Source organism: Scleropages formosus, chromosome 1 (genome assembly GCF_900964775.1).
Source record: "Scleropages formosus chromosome 1, fSclFor1.1, whole genome shotgun sequence".
NCBI classification, from domain to species: domain Eukaryota; kingdom Metazoa; phylum Chordata; class Actinopteri; order Osteoglossiformes; family Osteoglossidae; genus Scleropages; species Scleropages formosus.
In genome coordinates, this window is record NC_041806.1 from 53,344,391 (window position 1) to 53,364,399 (window position 20,009).

Genomic DNA, 20,009 nt, shown 5'->3' on the forward strand with positions numbered 1-20,009 from the left:
ACACATGTAGAAACACTTAACTGCTCGACAAGGTTTATTTTTTTAGAAAGGGAAAATCTACGATCTCGCTAATTTAATTCCGCCGAATCGGCATAGTTACCAGCAGCGGAAAGAATGTGTCGGCATAATTAGAGAAGGATCCCATGGAAGACGCCAAGCACCAGGCCCACCAACGGACATGTCTCTGCCCAGTAGCTGAGCCCCATTTGGCCATGGAGCACAGCACTGACTGAGGTGAGAGGCACTGACAGCCGTCCTGGGCCACTGGCGCAGATCAGCTCCCGTCCTGCAGGGGGCAGGTATCCTTAGGGTTCCTCCTGTCCAGCCTCCACAGAACAACTGAACAAATGTATGTTTTTGTACAAAAAGAGTGTTTCTTCATACACACACAGTGCAAAGAGACACAGGAATGCCAGTAGAATAAGAGTGTAGCAACACTGTATGGATTCACGATTACTGAGGGTGGAGACGGTACTGTTATGCTGCCTGACATCATTACCAAGGATTTCACCACTAACTTCACCCTTATATGAGTATGAATTTCCAAAACAGATTCAGATCAGATACTATCAGTATTAACTCTCTCTCTCATCAAAGGAAGATAAAAATTCAGGGGAAAGAAGTTGAGTGTGTTCTTTAAATATTTATCTGTAAATAAAGTAAGACAGGTGTATAAACCAATTCTTACATTTCATCGTGCTAAAAGTTATGTTAAAGAACAGAAAGGGGGGAAAAAAACTGCAGAGAAGGACTTTAAATCAGGTTTGGAGCTGCTCTCACACACACTCACACACACACACACACACACACACACACACACACACACACACACCACTGACTTTTCTTTATTGTCACTTGCTCTTTCTGCTTGGTAACATCTGTCTGAAGGGCCAAAACAGCTGTCCTGGATGCTTTTCTGACCGTTTGACCCCAGCAGCTTTGACTTTTAATCCTGCAACTGTAAAATGTGAACGTATTTGAGGAACAAACAGTCCTTAGACATTCGGGAACAATAAAAAAGGCCACGAAACAGAAGGCATCACTCACAGAGGGACGTGCCGCTGTTTACTCTGCAAGCTGTGCAGGCCTGGAATTTACCGTAGTTGGGATGACTCGCTTTACACATTTCACAACGAGAGCAAGGACGACTCCGAATTCCTGAGCGCTGAGAGCAGTGCTTCCAGCCCAGCAAACCGAACCCCAACCCCAGCACAGGACCAATTCGGGGATGGTGGGGTGGGTGGGTGGGTTGCAGCGATGCCCCTTTGTTTCGCTCTGGCACTTTTTCAGACTCAAACAATTACTGCAGCATCAATCCAAATCCTCAATCAGTCACATGGTACTGCCTCCACAAGCCCTGAGCGGCACGCCGTTCTCACCACACATTCACCCACAAACAGCACAGCCACTCAGTGTGTCTTCCCAGGAATGTGAACAGAAGGCCATAAGCCAAAAAGGCTCCCAGTTCATCGCTAAGCTCTAAGCGTCTCAATTACGTTGTGTTGGCAAGTCGCTTCAGGACTGAACACTCAGTGGTCAGAGAACGTGTATCGAAATAAGAGCAGTGCCAAAGAAACGGTGCACACCGTCACCTTCCGGAATGTAGGCACAACCACACCATGAACACAAAGCAGTGGACGTTTCACCTTCAAGCGACTTCCTGGTCAGGAGATGAATGACCAATGCCAGGTCCAGTGTTCCCGACCCCAAAGGCCTTCCCCAGTATTACACCCTTCCACACACAGCCGTGTTTTACCTTGGTCCTTGCTGTCCGTGACCACACTGTCAAGGTTCCACTCGCCATCTGAGCTCGGCCTGTCACAGGACAGCTTCTGGAAGGGTCAACAGACCACACGGTTAAGGCCATCTTGTTCTCTCACTCACTTACTCACTCTCTCTCTCACACACACACACACACACACACACCTCCAGATGAGTACTGCAGCAGCTTCTAGAAAGACCAGCTAGAGGGTACACAGATAGGTTAGGGTTATGATTTAGAGGTAGGACATGACACTGGACATGTTCAGCAGGACATGGCGGCGATGAATGAACGCAGCTTAAATCCTCTTAGTCTCATTAGATTTTTTGTTTTTCCAATCGCGATGAGTTTGCAGAAACAACGGCTAACACAGCGCAGCACCACTGCAGGCCGCTGGCGTGTACCATGGACTCGCTTACCTTCTCTAGCTCGGGTTTGTGAACCGGAGAGCCAGAGCCCACGCCGTCTGAATCAGTGGCTCCACTGCCATTGTTGCAGACCTCCTTCATAACCTGCAAAAAAAAAAGAAAAAAAAAAAAAAAAAAAGGTTCATCAGTTGGGGGAGGTTTATCATTACTCTCATAAGTCACCCTGTGCAGCTCAGTGCTGGTGACCAGGGTCTGGGGTCCAAGCACAGCGAGCGACGCTCCCACCACAACTAGATTTACGTAAAACAGCTGCTGTTCTCGCGAGACAGAGCGCTGCTGCTTCCGGATTGTTCTGGCGCGCCATCTTAGTCCTTAGTGCCACGATAAAAACCCACCGGGTCGTGTCCAGCAGGCGGGATGTGTGCAGAGGCTCGGAGAAAAGGGCGCCATTGGTGAGCGGGCTGAGAGGCGGAACGCAGGCAGGATGAGAGAGGCATGGAACTCATACACAGCATGTGGTGCAGGGACACAAAAGGTGATGCACGGACAGCACGTCCAGCCACCCCCAACATGGGCCAAGACCAAGATGAAGTAACAGCGAGGACACAGAGGTCGTCTGAGCGTTGCCGTGGACTGCAACCTCGCGGTTTTGGCCTTCGTCACACCTAATCGGCCTCGCTGGGAAATGAGAGAGCGCTGCTCTGCGGCTTGGCTCACACCACCACGAGTTTTGGTACGAACCAGAGCTCAGCAACATCGTGGATTCACCCTCGCTCTCATGCAAGGACCCGTCACCCCATGTCACAGTCACACATCCCCAGTCTGCTCTGTGCTCAAGGTCCCCCTGCAGTCACTCCAGACATGTAGCACAAAAGGGTGTGTAACTGAGGGTTCAAGTTGGGGGCTGCGTGAGATTTTACTCTATCACTGGGCAGAAGTGGGCGGAACGGTGGCACAGCAAGTACCACTGCTGTCTCACAGCGCCTGGGTGGTGTGAGAGGACATGGGTTCGATCCCTGCTCAGTCTGGTGGAGTTTGCATGTTCTCCCTGTGTCTGCATGAGTTTCCTCTGGGTGCTCTAGTTTCCTCCCACAGTCTGAAGACATGCTGTTCAGGTTCACCCATAGTATGTAAGTGACACAGAGAGAGTGTTCCACTGATGTATGGATGAGTGACCCACTGTAAGTAGTGTATCTAGCAGTGTAAGCCACCTTGGTGAATAAGGTGTGTGGGCTGATAACACTACATGGAGTTCATTGGAAGTCACTTTGGAGAAAAGCATCTGATAAATAAATAAATGCAAAGTGTAAATGTAAGCGTAAGGAAGATGGTGAAAACCCTTCGACTTAGAGGCACCTTCAAAAAGCCTGAACAACACAGTATAAACAATGTAAAAAAATGTGAGATGTGTTCCATCGTACATCTATGCCACAAGCAGAACCTGACATTTTGCAGCACACAAGCAAGCTAAGTGCCTCCACAGCATTTACACACTCCATTTCACAGAGGAATGTCCACTTTAATGGAAACGTTCTTTTACATTACATTCACCTGGGTACCATTTGTGCAGTAAAATTAGAGTAAAATCTGTAGTCAGAGAGCTGTCTGTCCGATTCAGCACACAGGTCCTCTCACCCAAAAGGAACATAAAACTCAGAGTTAAATACACAGAGATGCACGCGTACACACACACACACCTCAGTGAAGTTAGTGTCTCACCTCTTGCTCACTTGCAAGGATTATTGTCATCAATGATAACTACTGACACAGTCATTTCTGCTGATGGGTGACAAAGCAGTGGCAGGTACACTGAGGTCCAACACACTATGGAAGATGGACACACTTGGACTGGACCCTCAGTGACCTGTATTAAGTGACAATGACTCCTAAAGACACAGTGCCAACAGCCAATGGCAGCTCAGCACGGGAGACAGAGAAGACGAGACAGGAAGCAGCTGCAACACACACACACTCAGGCAATAGCGACCACTTTGCGCAAAGCGTGTTGAAATGGGCGGCACCTCCGTGGGTCTCACCAAGCCAGGACGGCGAGCCTGGGGAAGCTGAGCCACCCACAGCGAGAGGAATGAGGAGAAGGAAGAGGAAGCGCCAGTCCCATGTAGAGGAAGGAGAGCCAGCCAGGCTGAGCGATGGTAGGAGGCCAAGGGTGGCGAGAACACAGGGAGAGAGAGTAACAAGAGGAAGACAGCAGAACTATCAGTAACAACATGGCAGGAGAGAGAAAGGAGGATAGAAGTAAATCACAGTAAAAACAGTGTGTGAGAGCTGAGTGCTCTTGTGATGCCCAACACCTTTTGTTTAGTCATCATTTACAACAACTTCAGTGTGAGCACAACCCCCTCGACCCCACTTATTGGAAGGCATCTCCTCGGCCCCAACGAGGGACAGAAAAGGGAGCGTTACAGCCCTAGAAACCAAGTGGAAACACACTATCTTTTGGCCCGAGGCCTCACACTGTGTGGTGTGTGTGTACTGTACGGTTTAATGATGCACTGGAAACACATGTGCTGTAAATGCAGACCAGCTGTAACCGGTACCCTGATTGGGAGAAAGAAAAATGCTCTTCGGAAGAGGTCTTCCCCCCTCACCATCGTTTATTGTTGCAATGTGTTCAGTATAAAGGCACCTGACTAAATATGATTTTTTACCTCCACCCTCGACAACTGTAGCTGCTTCAGCCCACTCTGCACTTTGCCGACTCCATTGCAATTGGGATTCATTTATTGATTTACACTGGAGAAGTTATACCTGGGAGCACACGGGCTGCGCAAATACACAAGTTGCGGAAGTCGACAAATGGGTGGAGCCTCCTAAACCAGGGGTCTTGAGAAAGCAAACGTGGCCAGTGGCCCTTGCAGGACAGAGCTGTGCGAGGAGCCGCCAAGGGAGCATTTACACAGTGCAACGTTTGAGAGGGCGGAGCTCTTCCCAACGTGATGGAACAAACATGAAGAAAAACATGAAAAAGAGCAAACTGCAGCATTCTCCAGAGGCTTTTCCCAAAGCTCACCACCCTCCTTTACTTGTTAAGTTCAGCAGCCATAGGTCGACAGCAGTCAGCAGGTATTTAGGCATTCTTAAAAATGCCAAGAGCACAACCCATGGACGGAACGCAAAGAGACGCGGGACATTGAGACCACTGCTGGGGAAAGACTACGACACGGTGACAATTGAGCACAGGTGGTTGTCTTTCAACCATGTCGTTTGAGCCTCTCCCAAACACCGTAACCATTCAGCAAGTGTGTGTCGCGTGACTGTGGCCAAGGCAAAGTTGCGTCCAGACGGCAGAGCCAACTGGAGGGCGACGGTACCTTGAGCCACTCCTCGGCCTGCTCCTTGCTCTGCACTGCCAACACAAGAGCGTCTGCCCCCTGGTGGACGATCTTCAGCTCGTGCCTCTTCTTCTTGCCGTCTTTGGGTACGTGAGTGATGCTGCAGTCGGAGAGCAGCAGGTCCATCTGGGGTGTCTGGTCCTTGGACGACTTATAGCACTGGGAACCAGAGGAGACACTTATGGGTCTCGTGGGTAAGCAGGACCTTTCGCTGCACATTTGCCCTGCCAGGAGCGACGCTGCTCCAACTTCCTGTCACTGTGCTCTCCGTGCTCTTACCAGCAGCCTGTTGTCCTTGATGACGCACAGCAGCTTGGCCCACTGGCCAAAACGCTTCTTGCGCAGCAGGAAGGCACAGATGCGAGCATCCTTCACCAGGTCCATGGACGCCTCTTCCGATGGCCACTGGTGCCGCATCTTCTGCCCCTTGCCGTCCTCCTCTTCCTCATCGTACGACTCATAGGAGCTGCTCATGGCATCGGAGTCATAGTCTAAGGGCAGCAAGGGGCATAGCAGTTAGGGCAGTAGAATCAAAGTACTTAGCCTGAATCGCTCGAGTAAAACTACCTTGCCATATAAATGGGTAAATCAGTGCAAGATGCTTTGGAGAACAGCCTCAGCTAAATTAATGCAAACATAAACACTTTTTCCATACACAAGACAGTAGCTTTGTGTCACTCCTCCTTAAAGAGACACTCACGGGAAGTGATGTATTCTGGGGCTTTTCCAGGACTCAGTGGGACGGCCTCCTCGTAGTACCCCTCCGGTAGCGAGGAGCTGGGCAGGGGGGGTGGCCCGTCATCTCGAGGCTATAGGGAACAAAGCACGTATTTTCAACGTTTAATGTTTCCCCGACATTGCTCTGACGTTACCATGGTGACGCACAGTGCTGTGAGTTCTGCTCGCTGTCCCGAGAAGGACCCCCAACAGTAACAGGGGACGTACAGAGCGCCCTGCAGCTGACCCAGAGGACATCGGCTCTCGTCCCCAGAGTCCCAGCACTCCTGAACATCCCCTCCCATGGGTGCGCGCGCGCGCGCGCACACACACACACACACACACTCCAAGTTACGCAACATGAAATAGCCACTACGGAGAACAGTGTGCTAAATTAATAAGATATATGCGCATGCAACATTCTGTAAATATTACAGTGACACTGTGATGATGAGTCCAGTTACCTCAGCGGAACAGCTGATGTCAGCTGGGGAACATTCTGGAAGCGTTCTGCTTTAAGACGTACGGAAATGGTGCCTGTAGCGGCCGGCTGGCCGGCAAGGAGCCTGGTCACAGGACCGGTCCGTTTGGGCTCTGGAAGATAACTAGGCCTTGGGAACTAAGAGTATTTCGCAGAGCGGGCACCACACAGGTCTGAAAGTACGGGAAAAAACAGCCCCTCCACTTACTGCTCTTGTAGCGCAGTGCGCGACTGAGCCGCTCTACTCAAGTAAGCGAATAAATAAAGTGACGCAATCATTTGGCTGCAGCCGGATGGTTCAGGAGCCTGGAGGACAGACACAAGTGAGAGTTCAGCCATCAAAAGGAAACCCTACACATCCAATAATGAGCACCTGTCTCCAGCCGACTCCACTCACGTGAGAGCTTACAGAAACCACGTGGAGGGGAACACACTGGGGGAGCCAGTCGCTCTGAACAAGAACAACGCCCAACATTTCTCTCCATTTAATAAACTATTTAATCACACTTTTGGGCCAAATGCTCAGATCGGCACATTCCGCTGTGACGCGTGTCGGTTCTGTGTGTCATTTTCGCACTTCTACGTGAGGGCAACCCCTCCCTGTTACACAGGTCCAGAGCAGGTCCGGGGGGGGTCCACGGCCGTAGATGCGTCACTGTCACTATGGCAATGGGACTTGTGCTGCGATTCATAAAGAAAGACTCAGAGAAGTCATTTCCGTATCGAGGTTTATCATTCCTTTTGGTGCCCAGCCCCCCTCCCCTCCCCTCCCCTCCCCTGCAGCGGCTGCCTGCGGAAGTGACTTAGGGGAGCCACATCAGGAGAGGTCATTTGAAAGAGCAAAAGGCACAACAGCGCAGTGCTGTGGACACTTTCCTCCTCGCGACATCTGGATTCCTGGATCCAACACAGGTGGACGGGGAGCCAAAGCAAAAAACCTCCATGACGGACGAGACCCCAACCACCCAACACTGCAGCAGAGCCCTACCTCATCGGCCTCCAAAGTTTCCACCGACACCAAAAAGTCCCCTACCCCACCACCTCCACTGTAACTCTTCAAACTCGAGACAGGGCTGGAACCCAGAACCTTATCGCATTTCCTCTGGGAACGATCATGCTGTGCGAACTCATTACTGGCAAGTCTATCAAAGCCCCACCCAAGCGAACAGGCACCGCAGGCCGAGGCTGACAGCTGGACAATGGGCTCAGTCCCTTGAGAGTGCCAACCCTTCCCTTTGCTTGTAGGCTACCCTGTTGGTGTTGGAGCATGACAGCAGCCCTGTGTTATCAGTGTGTGCCCCCCAGTGTGTACCCCTCAGCTGTGAAAACAAGATGAACACAGGTTCCTCCTGCTCTGAAGAACTGTTTGTGTATGAAATACCACAGCTCCACTGACCATAATGAGCCCATTGTGCTGCATATTAATTCCTGGCAGGCCATCATGTCAAAGCATGCAGATCCCCCCTGCCCCCCAAGAAACTGACACATCCCACCCCACCCCACAGGCTGAAGCTACTACGGGCTCTGCAGGACTGACCAGCACTTTCAACACTGCTGGTCACTCCTCCCACACCTCCTCCATGCAAATGTGTTAACGATTACATGCATGACAGTGGGGGGTGATGGGGGGTGCAGATGCTAACAATTCCCAGCAGGCTATAGGCCCCCTCTGTGCTCCCCTCCTCCCCATGGCCTGACAGTGAGCAGCTGCCCCCCTGGGCAGAAGGAGCACAATCCAGCAGGACACCAGCAGGGAGCTTCTCAGTTCAGGAGCATCTGCAGTTCATCACGTGCCCAGAGGGGGGCAACAATCTCACACACATACACACACACACACAGTCCACGAGAGGAATAGCTTAAGAGAAAAGATAATACAGGCGTTGAGGGAGAGGGCTTACTGGTTTAACCCTTTGTGACATCTCCAGCGCACATCTCGCGCTCCTCAGGCCAGGTCTTTGTCAACGAGGCACTGAAGCTCCACCTGCACTGCAGCAGGTCCGAGGGCCACTCGCCTGGGCACCCCATGAGAAAGCAGCTCTGCCCAGCGCCGTCGCCACCATACATCGCTGCTCCGAATTAATGTATCATCGAGGACATTCTCCCAGCTTGGGAGGCAGGATGCGCCCAGACATCCTTTTGTCCATTTCCTCCCACACAGGTGTTGTCCAGTTAGAGCAGGTGTCCTCAAATTTTTGACAGGTACCAAAGCTGCAAAATCAAGCGCCACTCAACAGAAAAAAAAAGCCCATTGCCTTACCAACAGGAATGTGTGTCACATGACAGTAGCGTCTCCAGGCACCCCAGTGTTGGCCCCCGAACATATGGCTCTTTCCAACTTGATCTTACACTGTTGACTGAAAATCCACTTTAATTCTAAGGGCCACAAATGATCATATGAACTATATCCCTCGATAAAAGGGCTAAGATGCCGTTAGAACCTCTCATCGCCCGTTTCATTGAAATCGTTCAACTCTGAAAGGCCAGAAGGGAACAGTGATGTGCGTTACCGCCTCAGTGTGTGTTTCTGTGGAGGCCCTCGCTCCTTTTTCACGTGCTTCAGGTAGACGGCGCAAACAGCAGCAGCAGCAAGCAGTTACTATGCTTGACCCCACCCCGGGTGGGGGATGACTTGGCCCTTGAGTCGAGGCCCAGGTGCAGGACATCACAGCGTCGTCCATACTGTTCAGCATTCGCGCCATTCCTCCCCTGGCCGGGCCAGGCCGGGGCCGAGACCCAAACGAGTTCCATCTGTGTTGATGTTGGCCGGTTTGCGCCCCCCTCAATGCCCACCCACCCCTTGACTCCCCGCCTATCCAGACTCTGCTGACTAACCGACCCAGGAGGAGGATGACTGACTCAGAAAAGCACTATTTGTGTTTCATTTCCTCCCCCTCCCCTCATCCCTCCAGGGCACAGAAACGGGGGAGTCCGAGCTGTGTGTCCAATTGTGCAGGACCCCGTGGTTTCCCCTCCTTTGTTTAACCTCTGTACACTGCATGAGTGCGCCTATGGGCTGTGTGCCGTCACCCTTCTGCTACAAGGAGCGCGTCTCACCGTCTGCCCTCCGTTTTTTTTTGCTTCGAATAAAGTGGTGCTTCACTGTGTGCAGCTGGAGCCACACAATGGATCACAGAACTTGGAAAACTGGGTTCTTTACATCACTGTCACACACTGGATGCTGCACATGACATTCGTGTTTGATGGTGGAAGAGAGCCAGTCCAGGAAAAAGATGGTTAATGTTAATTTTCATGTGTCTGCAATGCAGAATCTCTAAAGGTCAAAACTGTGCAGTTCCTCAAACGCTAAGTGTGTTCACCACCACAGAGAACACACTGACTTAATGTGTGTCACACCACCAACAAAGAAGGGGAAATGAATTATTTTTAATGAGTAACAACACGTCATGAAGGAGCTCAAGAGCGAAGGGAAACCTTTCAAAGGAAAGCTCACAACGCGGTGCCGCTGCACTTGGCCACAGGGATGCGACGCTGCGGTCACAGCACAGGCCCACTGGTGCCACAGCAGCTGCACAGTTCTCCCCGATGGAAAAAGAGGCAGCGCAAGAGGTCGAGAGCAGACGAAAAACCCATTCTACTCCTGCCGGAGAAGTCTCCCACACAGTTTGAGTGTGGAACAAAAGAAATGACTGACTGTCGTCATGACTAAGACGATGTCTTTTCCAGGGAAGCGCGGCCATTGCTCTCACTTCTATCTAAAATGAGTTAAGCGGCTTGCAGTCGAACCCATTTATAAAGCACTGTATATTTTCTTCCTGTACCTTGGGATGTGAACACACAGCCTTTTTGTTACAAGTCCGGTTGGCTTTCCTGTCACGCTGCAGACCACTACCTGCAAATGGGCCGAGCGTCACCTCATTTCCTTCAGAAGTGGGCCTACAGAGTGCTGCGTGCCTCCTTCCTGTCCCCAGCAGAGAGCTCCAGGTGAGAGTATACTGTAGCTGAAGAAAAACGGATTCCGAACCTTCCAGCACTGACAGCACAACTTTCTGTGGGGAATTGCCGACTTGTGAACTCCCTCCCTCTCCATAACTAGGAGAGGAAGTAGACAAGCATCTGAGAGACATCAAACTTAGGAGGTGTGGAGCCAGGTTCTCGATGTTCTGGACCAACTGGTTTCCTTCCAGGCCTTGTAGTGCTTGCGTGTTCACACACCATCCACACATCACGGGTCAAACCCAAGACACCGCATGTCTCTCTGCAACGCTGCCTCTTGAGAAAAGTCCTAAGAACAAACACACTTGAGGTCCACACTCCAATACTGAGCACGACATGTGACCTTAACTGCTGGAAGACACACACTTCTTGTCCAAACAAAGTTTTATTCCTCTGCTCCCACTTTCAACGAATAACTGCACAATTCTTCCCGCTTTCCCTGTGCGAGTCCCTTGTGTGGCACAGTGTTCCCCAGAGTGTGCGTTCAGTTGACCAAAGAGGCCCGGAAAGTGTCATTATGTCATCAGATTAATGAACATCCTGCAGGGACCATAGGGCTGGAAACAGAAAAGCAGTGTGTGTGTGTGTGCCTCTACCTGTCAAGAGGAACAGTACCAAGACGGGGGTCTAGTGTTTTCATGAGCACCCCTTGCATGACTGTGGAAATCTCTTGCTTTAAAATACCATGAGAGAAGGCATCCGTACCTTCATTTCACACCGTTGTGGTACGAGGCTGTCGGTGCAAGCACACAGAGTAAAAGGGAGCAGATGAAAACAGCTGTCTGCAAGTAGGGTATAAAACAGGTAAACCAATTACATTTCACAGATCACGAGGGGGGATTATTTTGGACCGACTAAACAAAGGGATTCGCGCAGACAACAGTATAACGGAGCTCCTTAACTGTAAGCAACAAACTTTGTTTTCTGGCAACTTCCCAAAGACAAGACCTTCGTAACACATAATGATGATAATTGCCGCGTCCACCAGAGTTCCCGGAAAGGCAGCTCAGCTGTCCTGCGTGTTTCCAATTAGCGGAGACTGCACTCCAGGGGCCAAAGCTCACGCCCACGGCTGGCTGGGTAACAGTACCATGTAAAAGCTGCCAAAACGCTGCCAAAACAGCATGTAAGAGCACATTGCTCTTATGCCGAGTTTCGGAAAAGCAGTAAGAAAACATCCGCAAACACAGTTGCTTCAACACCTCGCTTAACGTCAGGTAGGAGTGAACGTAACCGTTTCAGCAAATCGCAACTGCATCTGTTCTTTCTGCAAAGATACATTATTTCAATAACTTTACATTTATGGCTCCTGTGGATTATAAAACCACAACTTTCCGCGATGGGTGACTGCTGTCAACTTGGTGGGACAGAGCAACAACGGGCAGACATCCCAGCAGTGGTTAAGGTCCCCAAAGCAGTGTGAGCAACGACTGCGCAAACTTGTTCAAAGCAGGTGAGAAAGGCTCCCTGCGCCTTGACTGTGACACAAAGTCGGTTGATGCCTTGTGTGCTAAAGATCTGCTCCGTGCTTATTTTTCATGCCATTAAATCTCCAAAATGTCAAGTGCTGCACTCTGATGCCACAGGAGATGCCGCAGCTAGTACGGTGTGATGTGGCACAGTGTGCAAAGTCATGTGGAGAATAGTGTCAGGACCTTACCAGCCAGGGGTGCGGGATCTCTGGCAGGGGCATCTGTGGGGGTGCAGGGAGGCTGCCGTGGATCTCAGTCTTGAGGGTGGGCTCTGGGACCCCAAAGATAAAAATCGAGAGCAGTCAGAGAGGACATGGAAATGAGGAGGCTGCCAACACCCAGGGGGCCTCAAAGCTGCAGGCTCCTCCTGAGACCTTACCTTCTGTGAGTAAGAGCATAGGAAGCTGGACGACCTGGGGCTCTGGATGCTGTCCCTGTGGGCTCGCGTGTAAACAGGCACCACTCTGTTTTCGGTCTCACCATTTCTAGTCTGGGTTTGTGTGGCGCATTGCGAGCTTCACACACACATTATAAAAGCAGAGGCGAGGTGTGGCTGTTGGCAAACTCGCAGGCACGTGACCGGCAGGGAGACAGGACTGACCTTTGGCAGCCAGCATCCTGTTGAGGATGTTGGAGATGAGCAACTTCTTCTCCCTCACAGCCGCACTCAGGTACTCCCGGTCCAGCAGCTCCAGGAAGAGACGCAGCTCTGTCACCAGCTCCTCCATGGCTGCAAGAGGGATCGGCAGAAATGAAGACAGTGTTCAGCAAACCGAGAAGAGGAGGAGATGTCACCGACTAAATGTTCCAGAAACATATTTTGCCATTTGACTCTAGAGGAAGTGATGTAAGAAAATACCCAGATTTATAAATTAATGGAGCATAAACTGTTAGCGGTGTGTGAAATACACCATCAGTTTCTACAGGTCAAACCATCCTTGGATTTAAAAAAAAAAAAAAAAAAAAAAAAAAAGGATTATGTAAACCTCACCCTGACTTCCCCCATCAATCAGTGCCCATTCAGAGAGCGTCCACTGACAAAATCTGTATCGTTTCCCCCCAAATCAGCAGAGGATGAACTACAGCTGCCTACATAGCAGTCTTTCTACATCTTTCCCATGATTCCCTTTGCCATAGCTTCTGCTGACAGATGAGCTGCACCACTTTAACTAGTTCCAGAACAAGCAGCACAGACAAGTCCAGTGAAACGCAGTACCAGTTCGAGAACCACAGTCCCCGTTTACTGTCCCATTGTGGACACAGGACAAATGCACAAACACTGCTGCGGGAACATGAAACAACGACGTGCTGTTCTCCTGTCTCCATTTTGCCCCTTACAAAACTCCCAAAGCCTTTTGTTCAGGCCGCAAATAAGAGCATAAAGCACAACGACCCCTCCAGAGAAAATACCATTGTAAAGTACACACACACACACACACACACACACACACAAGGAGAGAGAGCAGACGTGATGAAATAAGCATTTCCACAGCCTCCACTTCTATTTGATAAACCTGCAAACAGCCATAGGTGGCAGAGCTAAAAACAGAGGAGAGTGTGCACATAAAGACCAGGCTTAGTGGACTTTACCCAGTGTCTAGAAAGGAGAGCTCTTAAAAGCCAAGCACGGGATCGACAAGGCTGTACGTACAGGTGGAAGAGAAAAGAGGAACAGCAAGGGGACGAATGCCTCACGCTCCACAGCAGCCTTCAGTGTTGACACCAGAGACATGGAAACAGCGGCCAGAAGACCACATCCAGGAACACAGACACTCAGAGGCATGAGTAACATGTCCAGAAAAATGATGTGTTCCACCCCATAGATACATGGCTAAGGTGTACATAACATGCACAGAGCATGAAATGTGTGAGGTGTGCTCTCCAGTCCAAAGGGGCACAAGAGGGTCATTTTCTGCACAGGGTGCTGAGCCCCCCACGTGAACAAAACCGCATGGCATCCTAGCTCAAGAAAGTGACAGGTCACACAAGTTCTCAGAAGGTACGCTCTGTCAGACTCTGAACACTTATTCTTACCATGAAGGACCATCTAAAGGACCAGAGAAGGGCAGAGCGCAGTTGTACTTCAGCTGCCTTACACCAAATGTACTGGATGCTCTGGACCCAGCTGAAGAGAGAGTGGAGTCTGAAAGACAGTAGCTGTGGGCAGATGGGCTCTTCTGAGCACCGTACAGACACGGCCAGGCAGACGTAAAGATTGACCAGCACCCAACTCTGACGCCGAAGCCCTCCACAAGAGCGGCATCGCAGGCAAAAACACGTTGAGATATCCACTCTATCTACTGTGCAGAGCAGAAGACACGTGATGCGTGTCGACTAGGGATGAACAGCAGCTCTCTGGAAAAACATTCGGCACGACAAGGCGTGAAGAGCCCTGCGTACAGCCACATGTTCCTAAGATCACTTTACGTTCTTCAGCCATTTCTTCTCGAACATTCTTGCATCCGACATGAGAGACCACAAGTAGCGGTGAAAAACGTGAGATGATATCGGCCTGGAAAAAGGAAAGTGAGCCTATCCACATGCATTGTATGCCGCCGAGTCGCGAAGACCACCCGGAGAGTAACCCCCGAGGCGTGAATCCAAAACCCCCAAATGGATCTCCCTCTCGGTGGGTCACCGGCAACCTGGCCAAGCCCAATGCTCGACTCTAAGGGAGAACCCACACCTGCGATGACTGGGCACAAACGAAGGACTCCACTAACAATGGGACGGAGTCCAAAAATCTGGAGGTGCTGCAGCCTCCACTGAGGATTTTGTCGTTTCTCCACAGCACGTACGGAGGCTCCGGACACGTCATTTACAGCCTCGGCCCCTCGGTCTGCACGTGCCAGCTGGGCGTGTAACAAATACAAAAGACAGGTGCTTGCACACCCTTCTGGAGCCCCTTTCAGCAAGGCGACCAGGAGTCCCTGCTGTCAATTTGCTCACAAACTGAACACACCACAGTGGTATGTGAAGCAACTCTGGTCAAGTTCCTCATAACTGTGTATTTGGTATAAGTTTGTAGCTTACTCTGGTTTTCAAAAATGAACCCAGAAAGATTCCCTGAATAGGTCAAGGCAAGCCTACCGTAGTAAAGCAGCGTAAATATAACATACCAACAAGCCTCCGTAGAAACCACGGCTCTGCGTCTGCTCCTAAAACATTAATAAACTACATTTGTAAATATTAAAAACAGTACTAAAACATTCTGCTATAAACTAGGGACGATTTCCCTCTTTCCACAGTTCAAAGGAACATAAAGAAGCACAAAGTGCTCGACACTCCTGGAACTAGTGCAGAAGAGCACGGCGGAAACTGCAGAACACACACTTACTTAGTACAGTTATCTTTATGGCTCTGCTACCCTCTTCAGAACTGGGAACCGCGTACAGCAAAACAGCGACAGCCACCCTCACATGTACTGGGGGTAAGCAGTTGGCACCTGGCAGCAGCTATGTTACCTCTGTTAGCTTCTCCGCTGGGACTTGCTTCTCAAACCCAAACAGGCCAGGCAGCTGCGCCATGTAACAGCAGCTCTCTCAGCATCTCGTAGCAGCTTGGAAAGGGTCTCAAGTGCAGAGGCGCCTTCCCTCCTCTCGGTCCATCTGCCGCATGTGCGGGGTCCCTGCCCCCTCCCTGCCCCTCTGAGGGGCGCCATATAAGACTTTACAAGCAACTCCTCCCAGGTGACTCCCTGAGACACGATCTTCAGATTACGCCTTGCCGAATCGCCTGGCTCACGCCCAGCATGAAAACCTGTTCCTCGGGGCACAAACACAAAAACAGTCAAGCGTGAATCCCCTACCACCAAGTTCCTGCTAATAGCTAAAAGAGCAAGGTAACGGTGCAGAAGCATTACATTTTTTCAGGAATATACTGTAAGTGGAGGAACAGAAAAACTCCAAAAAAAATCTGAACTGTATGAAATGTTTATATTTCATGCTTGACGCGTGAAGTTTCTCGGGACAAAAGCGCAGCGAAGCAAAGAAGCACTGGGCACAGCAGTGAGTCGCTCCGTATTCGCCCTCCGTCTCTCGAGGATAATTACTGAGAATTACTCGACCCACAGGCGCTGAGTTGGGGGCCCCGGGGAGCAGGAAGTGCTTTGGTTTTAAGTGCTGCCTGGATTTCAGATCCATTCCCCTGGGATGGACTCCGGAGAGTCAGGGTCACCGGATGGAGCAGCTGCCCCGTTTGGCTTTTCACATTTTATAGTCCCAAAAAAGTCCAGCAAAACAAACCAAGTACAAGAGGGTTTTGGATACACCTCAGAATAAAAGCGACTGATATTCCTTATCTGCTCACTTGACTATTTTAGGGCATCCAGCACAGCTGTGGTTTTCAGTACTATAAAAAGATGTGCAACAACCACATAGAGACCAAGGCCTCGCACGATCAGTTCTGGGCCACGCTCTCTTCCAGGAGCGAGCTGTGCAGCGACCACATCGTTCCTGTTCCAGCGCAAACCCAAGCTGGAAGGTCACAAGAAGCCCACCATTCACTGACTCTTTCGTGGTCCAGCACTGGGTAGAAGAAAACGAGCACGGACAAGATCACCTTTCGTAACCCTGCTGCAGCCGTCCGCCCACCTACGTGACCCAGAAGTCCCTCGGTGCATTACGGAGACGAACAACGCTCCCAAAAGTCACCCCGAGACCTACCCAGGTACCCCGGCCCAGTTGGCCTTTCACGCCGACACGCAGAACGCGTGACGGGCGTTGCTGTCCTAGCCAAACGGCCCGTGACCGTACAGGGATCCCTAGAGTCCCACAGAGAAGACCCTGTAATACGGCACCGCAGAGACACGCTTGGGAGGAACGCCTTTCTTGGAAAAACGCAGGGCGGAGCGGAGCCGACGGCCACATCAAATGCGCGCGCACACACACGGACGCACTCAGTAACAGTTAGTGCCACGCCAAGCGGGCATGTGTGAAGGAACAACAGCACAGCGAACGGCCATAAGCACGTTAACACTTGCGCGAGGGCGCCGGAGACACGACCGCGGAACAAGCTGCCGCACAGCAACGCCTCCCACAGATTTCAGTTCGCACTCGTTTTTTTCCCAATTTGTCAAAGTCATCTTGGGGCTACTTCTCGCTTGAAAAGAAATACTTTTCCCCTTCACCCCTTCGACATTTACAGCGCCAGTTAAGGTCAAATACTCTGCCTTTGCTCAAAGGTACCGCAGCAGCTCCGTGGCTTTGGGAAGTTACCTTGGTGCCGCAGTCACAGTTCCTTAACCGCTGTCCCACCCACTGGCTGCCCCGAGGAGACAGAGCGATGACCGAAAGCGGAACGACGAGCTGTCGCAAGCTCAACTTGGGCCAAAACACACTACTAATAGCAGGGCAGCTGAAAAAGGTCCTAAAGGTGAAAACTAAGTGTTGAGTTTTCATAGGAAGGGGTTTCTGCATTCTGGGGAAAACGCACACAGTCGGACTGCCGCGATTCGAACGAATCACGTGGCAGCGGGACGGGACGGGACGGGACGGGACGGTGACGGTCGTCGTTCGCTCACACCTTCAGAGTAACTCTGCGTCCCGAGTCGCGCACTCACACACGGGCCTGTGGACGCAGGTTCGAGTGGGACAAACCCGGTGACACGGACGGAGCTTCAGCCCCCCCCGTCGAACACATGATGAGCAACGAACCAACGTAACGAGCCACAGAACTAACGTTCGCACGGTGAGCCCACCGACCAATTTACCTTATCTTTACCCTAACTTACTTTACTCTACATTCATATATTAGCCCACGGCCTGGACACGTGAAGGTTTCGTAGCCGTAGGTCCCCCCCCCCGGATATCTGTTCCACTCCATTCGGCCACGTTACGGGTAACTTCTCACAAGTGTTAATGAATCATGTACCTGAGTGACATTTACATTTAATTTTCCACATGGTATCGCGTGTTTATTCTGCTTGTGTTGCGCTCTATCTTCAGTATTTCCTGCATATTTCCCAAATCCGCGCCGCTTTCTGCTATAATAAGAAAGATGAATTACACTGAGACTGACTGAGTTTATATAATGAGGCACCGCCGTCGGTGACTCCGCGCCGCTCCAGCCTGACAGAAAAGTGAACACACCTCATTCTGCGTGTGCTCCGGACCATAAAATCTAGTTAAAAAAGACAAAAACAAACAAAAACTCGTTAAAAAAAAAAAAAAAAAAACAACTTGATATTCGCCGTTGTGCCGAGAGTCTCTCGGAGAGAAAGAGGAGGAGGAGCGCGCGAGCGGACGCAGCACTCCCTCACTGAGGGACTCACCGCCGGCGGCGAACAGGCTCGGATCACTCCGCATGGTGGGCGCGCGCCTCCCGCCAGCCGCCGCCGTTCATTCGGTTCCTTCCGCGGGTCTCCGTCGGGGTAGATTTACCACGGTACACCGAGTGCCGCCTCCCCGCTCACTCAGTCACTGCGGTCCTATTTTTTTTTTCCCCCCCTCTGCCTTTCAGACGAGCCTCGGCTCGGACTGTGTGACACGCTTCGCCTCGAGCCGGAGGGGCCGCCGCCTCAAAACTGACACGCGGATTGCTTCCAGCGTGGGAGCGCGCGTGCGTCGCACCGGGACAGGGCGAAGGGAACAGCTCCACTCCGCTCTCTCGGCATCGGCGGCGGATGCGATCCCGGGAGCGACGTAGCCCCGCCTGGGGTGAGGGGCTTATGCTAATGAGCGGCGGCGAGGGGCGTGGCGGGAACAAACTCCTCCCCGAGGAGGAGGAGCTCCGTACAGCGCTTTCGGGACTCTGCCGGGTACTCTGGCGGAGTCTTACTGTACTGTACACGAGTCCGCCTTTCATCCATTCCCGTTCGCAGGCAATTTACATTTATTAATTTCACCGGGTAAAGGCACTTAGAGCAATTTACCCATTTATACAGCCGGGCTACTTTTACTACACAGCAGGCGGTGGGACTCGAATCTGGGCCTTGTAGTGTAAAGCGGTGCCTCTAAGCACTACGCCCCCTACTGGTGCCTCCCTCACATTCATACACGTGTGCAAAAACATACTGCACATATTTCAAACGTGTAAAGGTAAAGAAATGTTTTAATTGCATATATAAAATGTCACCATTTTCTATTCTGTAACGCGGTACATTTTTTGCATGGTCGCACCCCCCACCCCCCACTGTCCGTTCCGCCCATCCGCCACACAGCCTGGAGCCGAAAAGACCGCACCCTGGTGTCGTTGTTCGTTCATAAGACTGGGGACAAAGGGCTGTCAAACCAATGTTCCACAATCCACCAAAGAAAAGTAAGTAAGTAAGTAAATAAAGGACTTAGTTGACTCATTCAAATCTTGCTCAGCTGTTCCACTAAACAGAAATCCTACGAAATACCGAGTGGTTTCAGAGGCTTTACAAGAAATAGGGGACATTCCTTTGGACGCCGACCTGGTACCAGGTGCCTCGATCAGAGGCCTTTTGGAGCGCGAGTCCACATGGCTCACCGCTGGGGACGGCAGCGGCTCGGCGGTGCGAAAGCCCCGGAAACACCGACCTTGCTGGCTGTTACTGGACACTGGAGGGAGTTCGCTCACAGCGGAGGCGGCGGGTGACAGGAGTGCAGATGTGGGAGAGGCCGTAAGAGAGGAGGTGCTGAGGAGGGAGCTTCAGCGTCCAGCAGCGGGTCTCCTCTCACCTGCCCAGGTGGAGCAGCACCACACCCGCACCCACGCCCGCATCCACACCCATGCCCTGTACCACAGCGGCAGGACTTTTTCCATGAAATCCGCCAGCGGAGACGTGGCAGAACAAGGCAACATCACTTCACGGAGCGGCCCGGCAGCGTTTGAAGGAAGCTCTTCCTTCGGCAGTCCTGGCGCTCCTCCGTTCATGCACATGCAGGACGCGCGCGGCACATTTATGCAAACATTTGCATTATGGACACATTTTTCACA

At 51.4% G+C, this 20,009-nt stretch overlaps 1 protein-coding gene across 4 annotated transcripts in view; it reads right to left on the reverse strand.

Moving 5' to 3' along the window:
• The window catches only part of afap1 (actin filament associated protein 1), a 56,660-nt gene that overhangs the window by 7,674 nt on the left and 28,977 nt on the right, over positions 1–20,009 (reverse strand). For 2 of the 4 annotated variants that reach the window (XM_018730338.2, XM_018730335.2), the window contains exons 1-8: positions 18,379–18,759; positions 12,709–12,837; positions 12,296–12,378; positions 6,184–6,292; positions 5,763–5,974; positions 5,463–5,642; positions 2,182–2,274; positions 1,757–1,832 (exon numbers count right to left, since the gene is read on the reverse strand). In XM_018730338.2, coding sequence (XP_018585854.2) covers positions 1,757–1,832; positions 2,182–2,274; positions 5,463–5,642; positions 5,763–5,974; positions 6,184–6,292; positions 12,296–12,378; positions 12,709–12,837; positions 18,379–18,412 — 916 coding nt within the window. In that variant the 5' untranslated portion in view covers positions 18,413–18,759. Of the gene's footprint in view, positions 1–1,756; positions 1,833–2,181; positions 2,275–5,462; positions 5,643–5,762; positions 5,975–6,183; positions 6,293–12,295; positions 12,379–12,708; positions 12,838–18,196; positions 18,218–18,378; positions 18,760–20,009 lie in introns of those variants that run through there. The other 2 variants (XM_018730337.2, XM_018730336.2) reach the window with 2 other exon arrangements.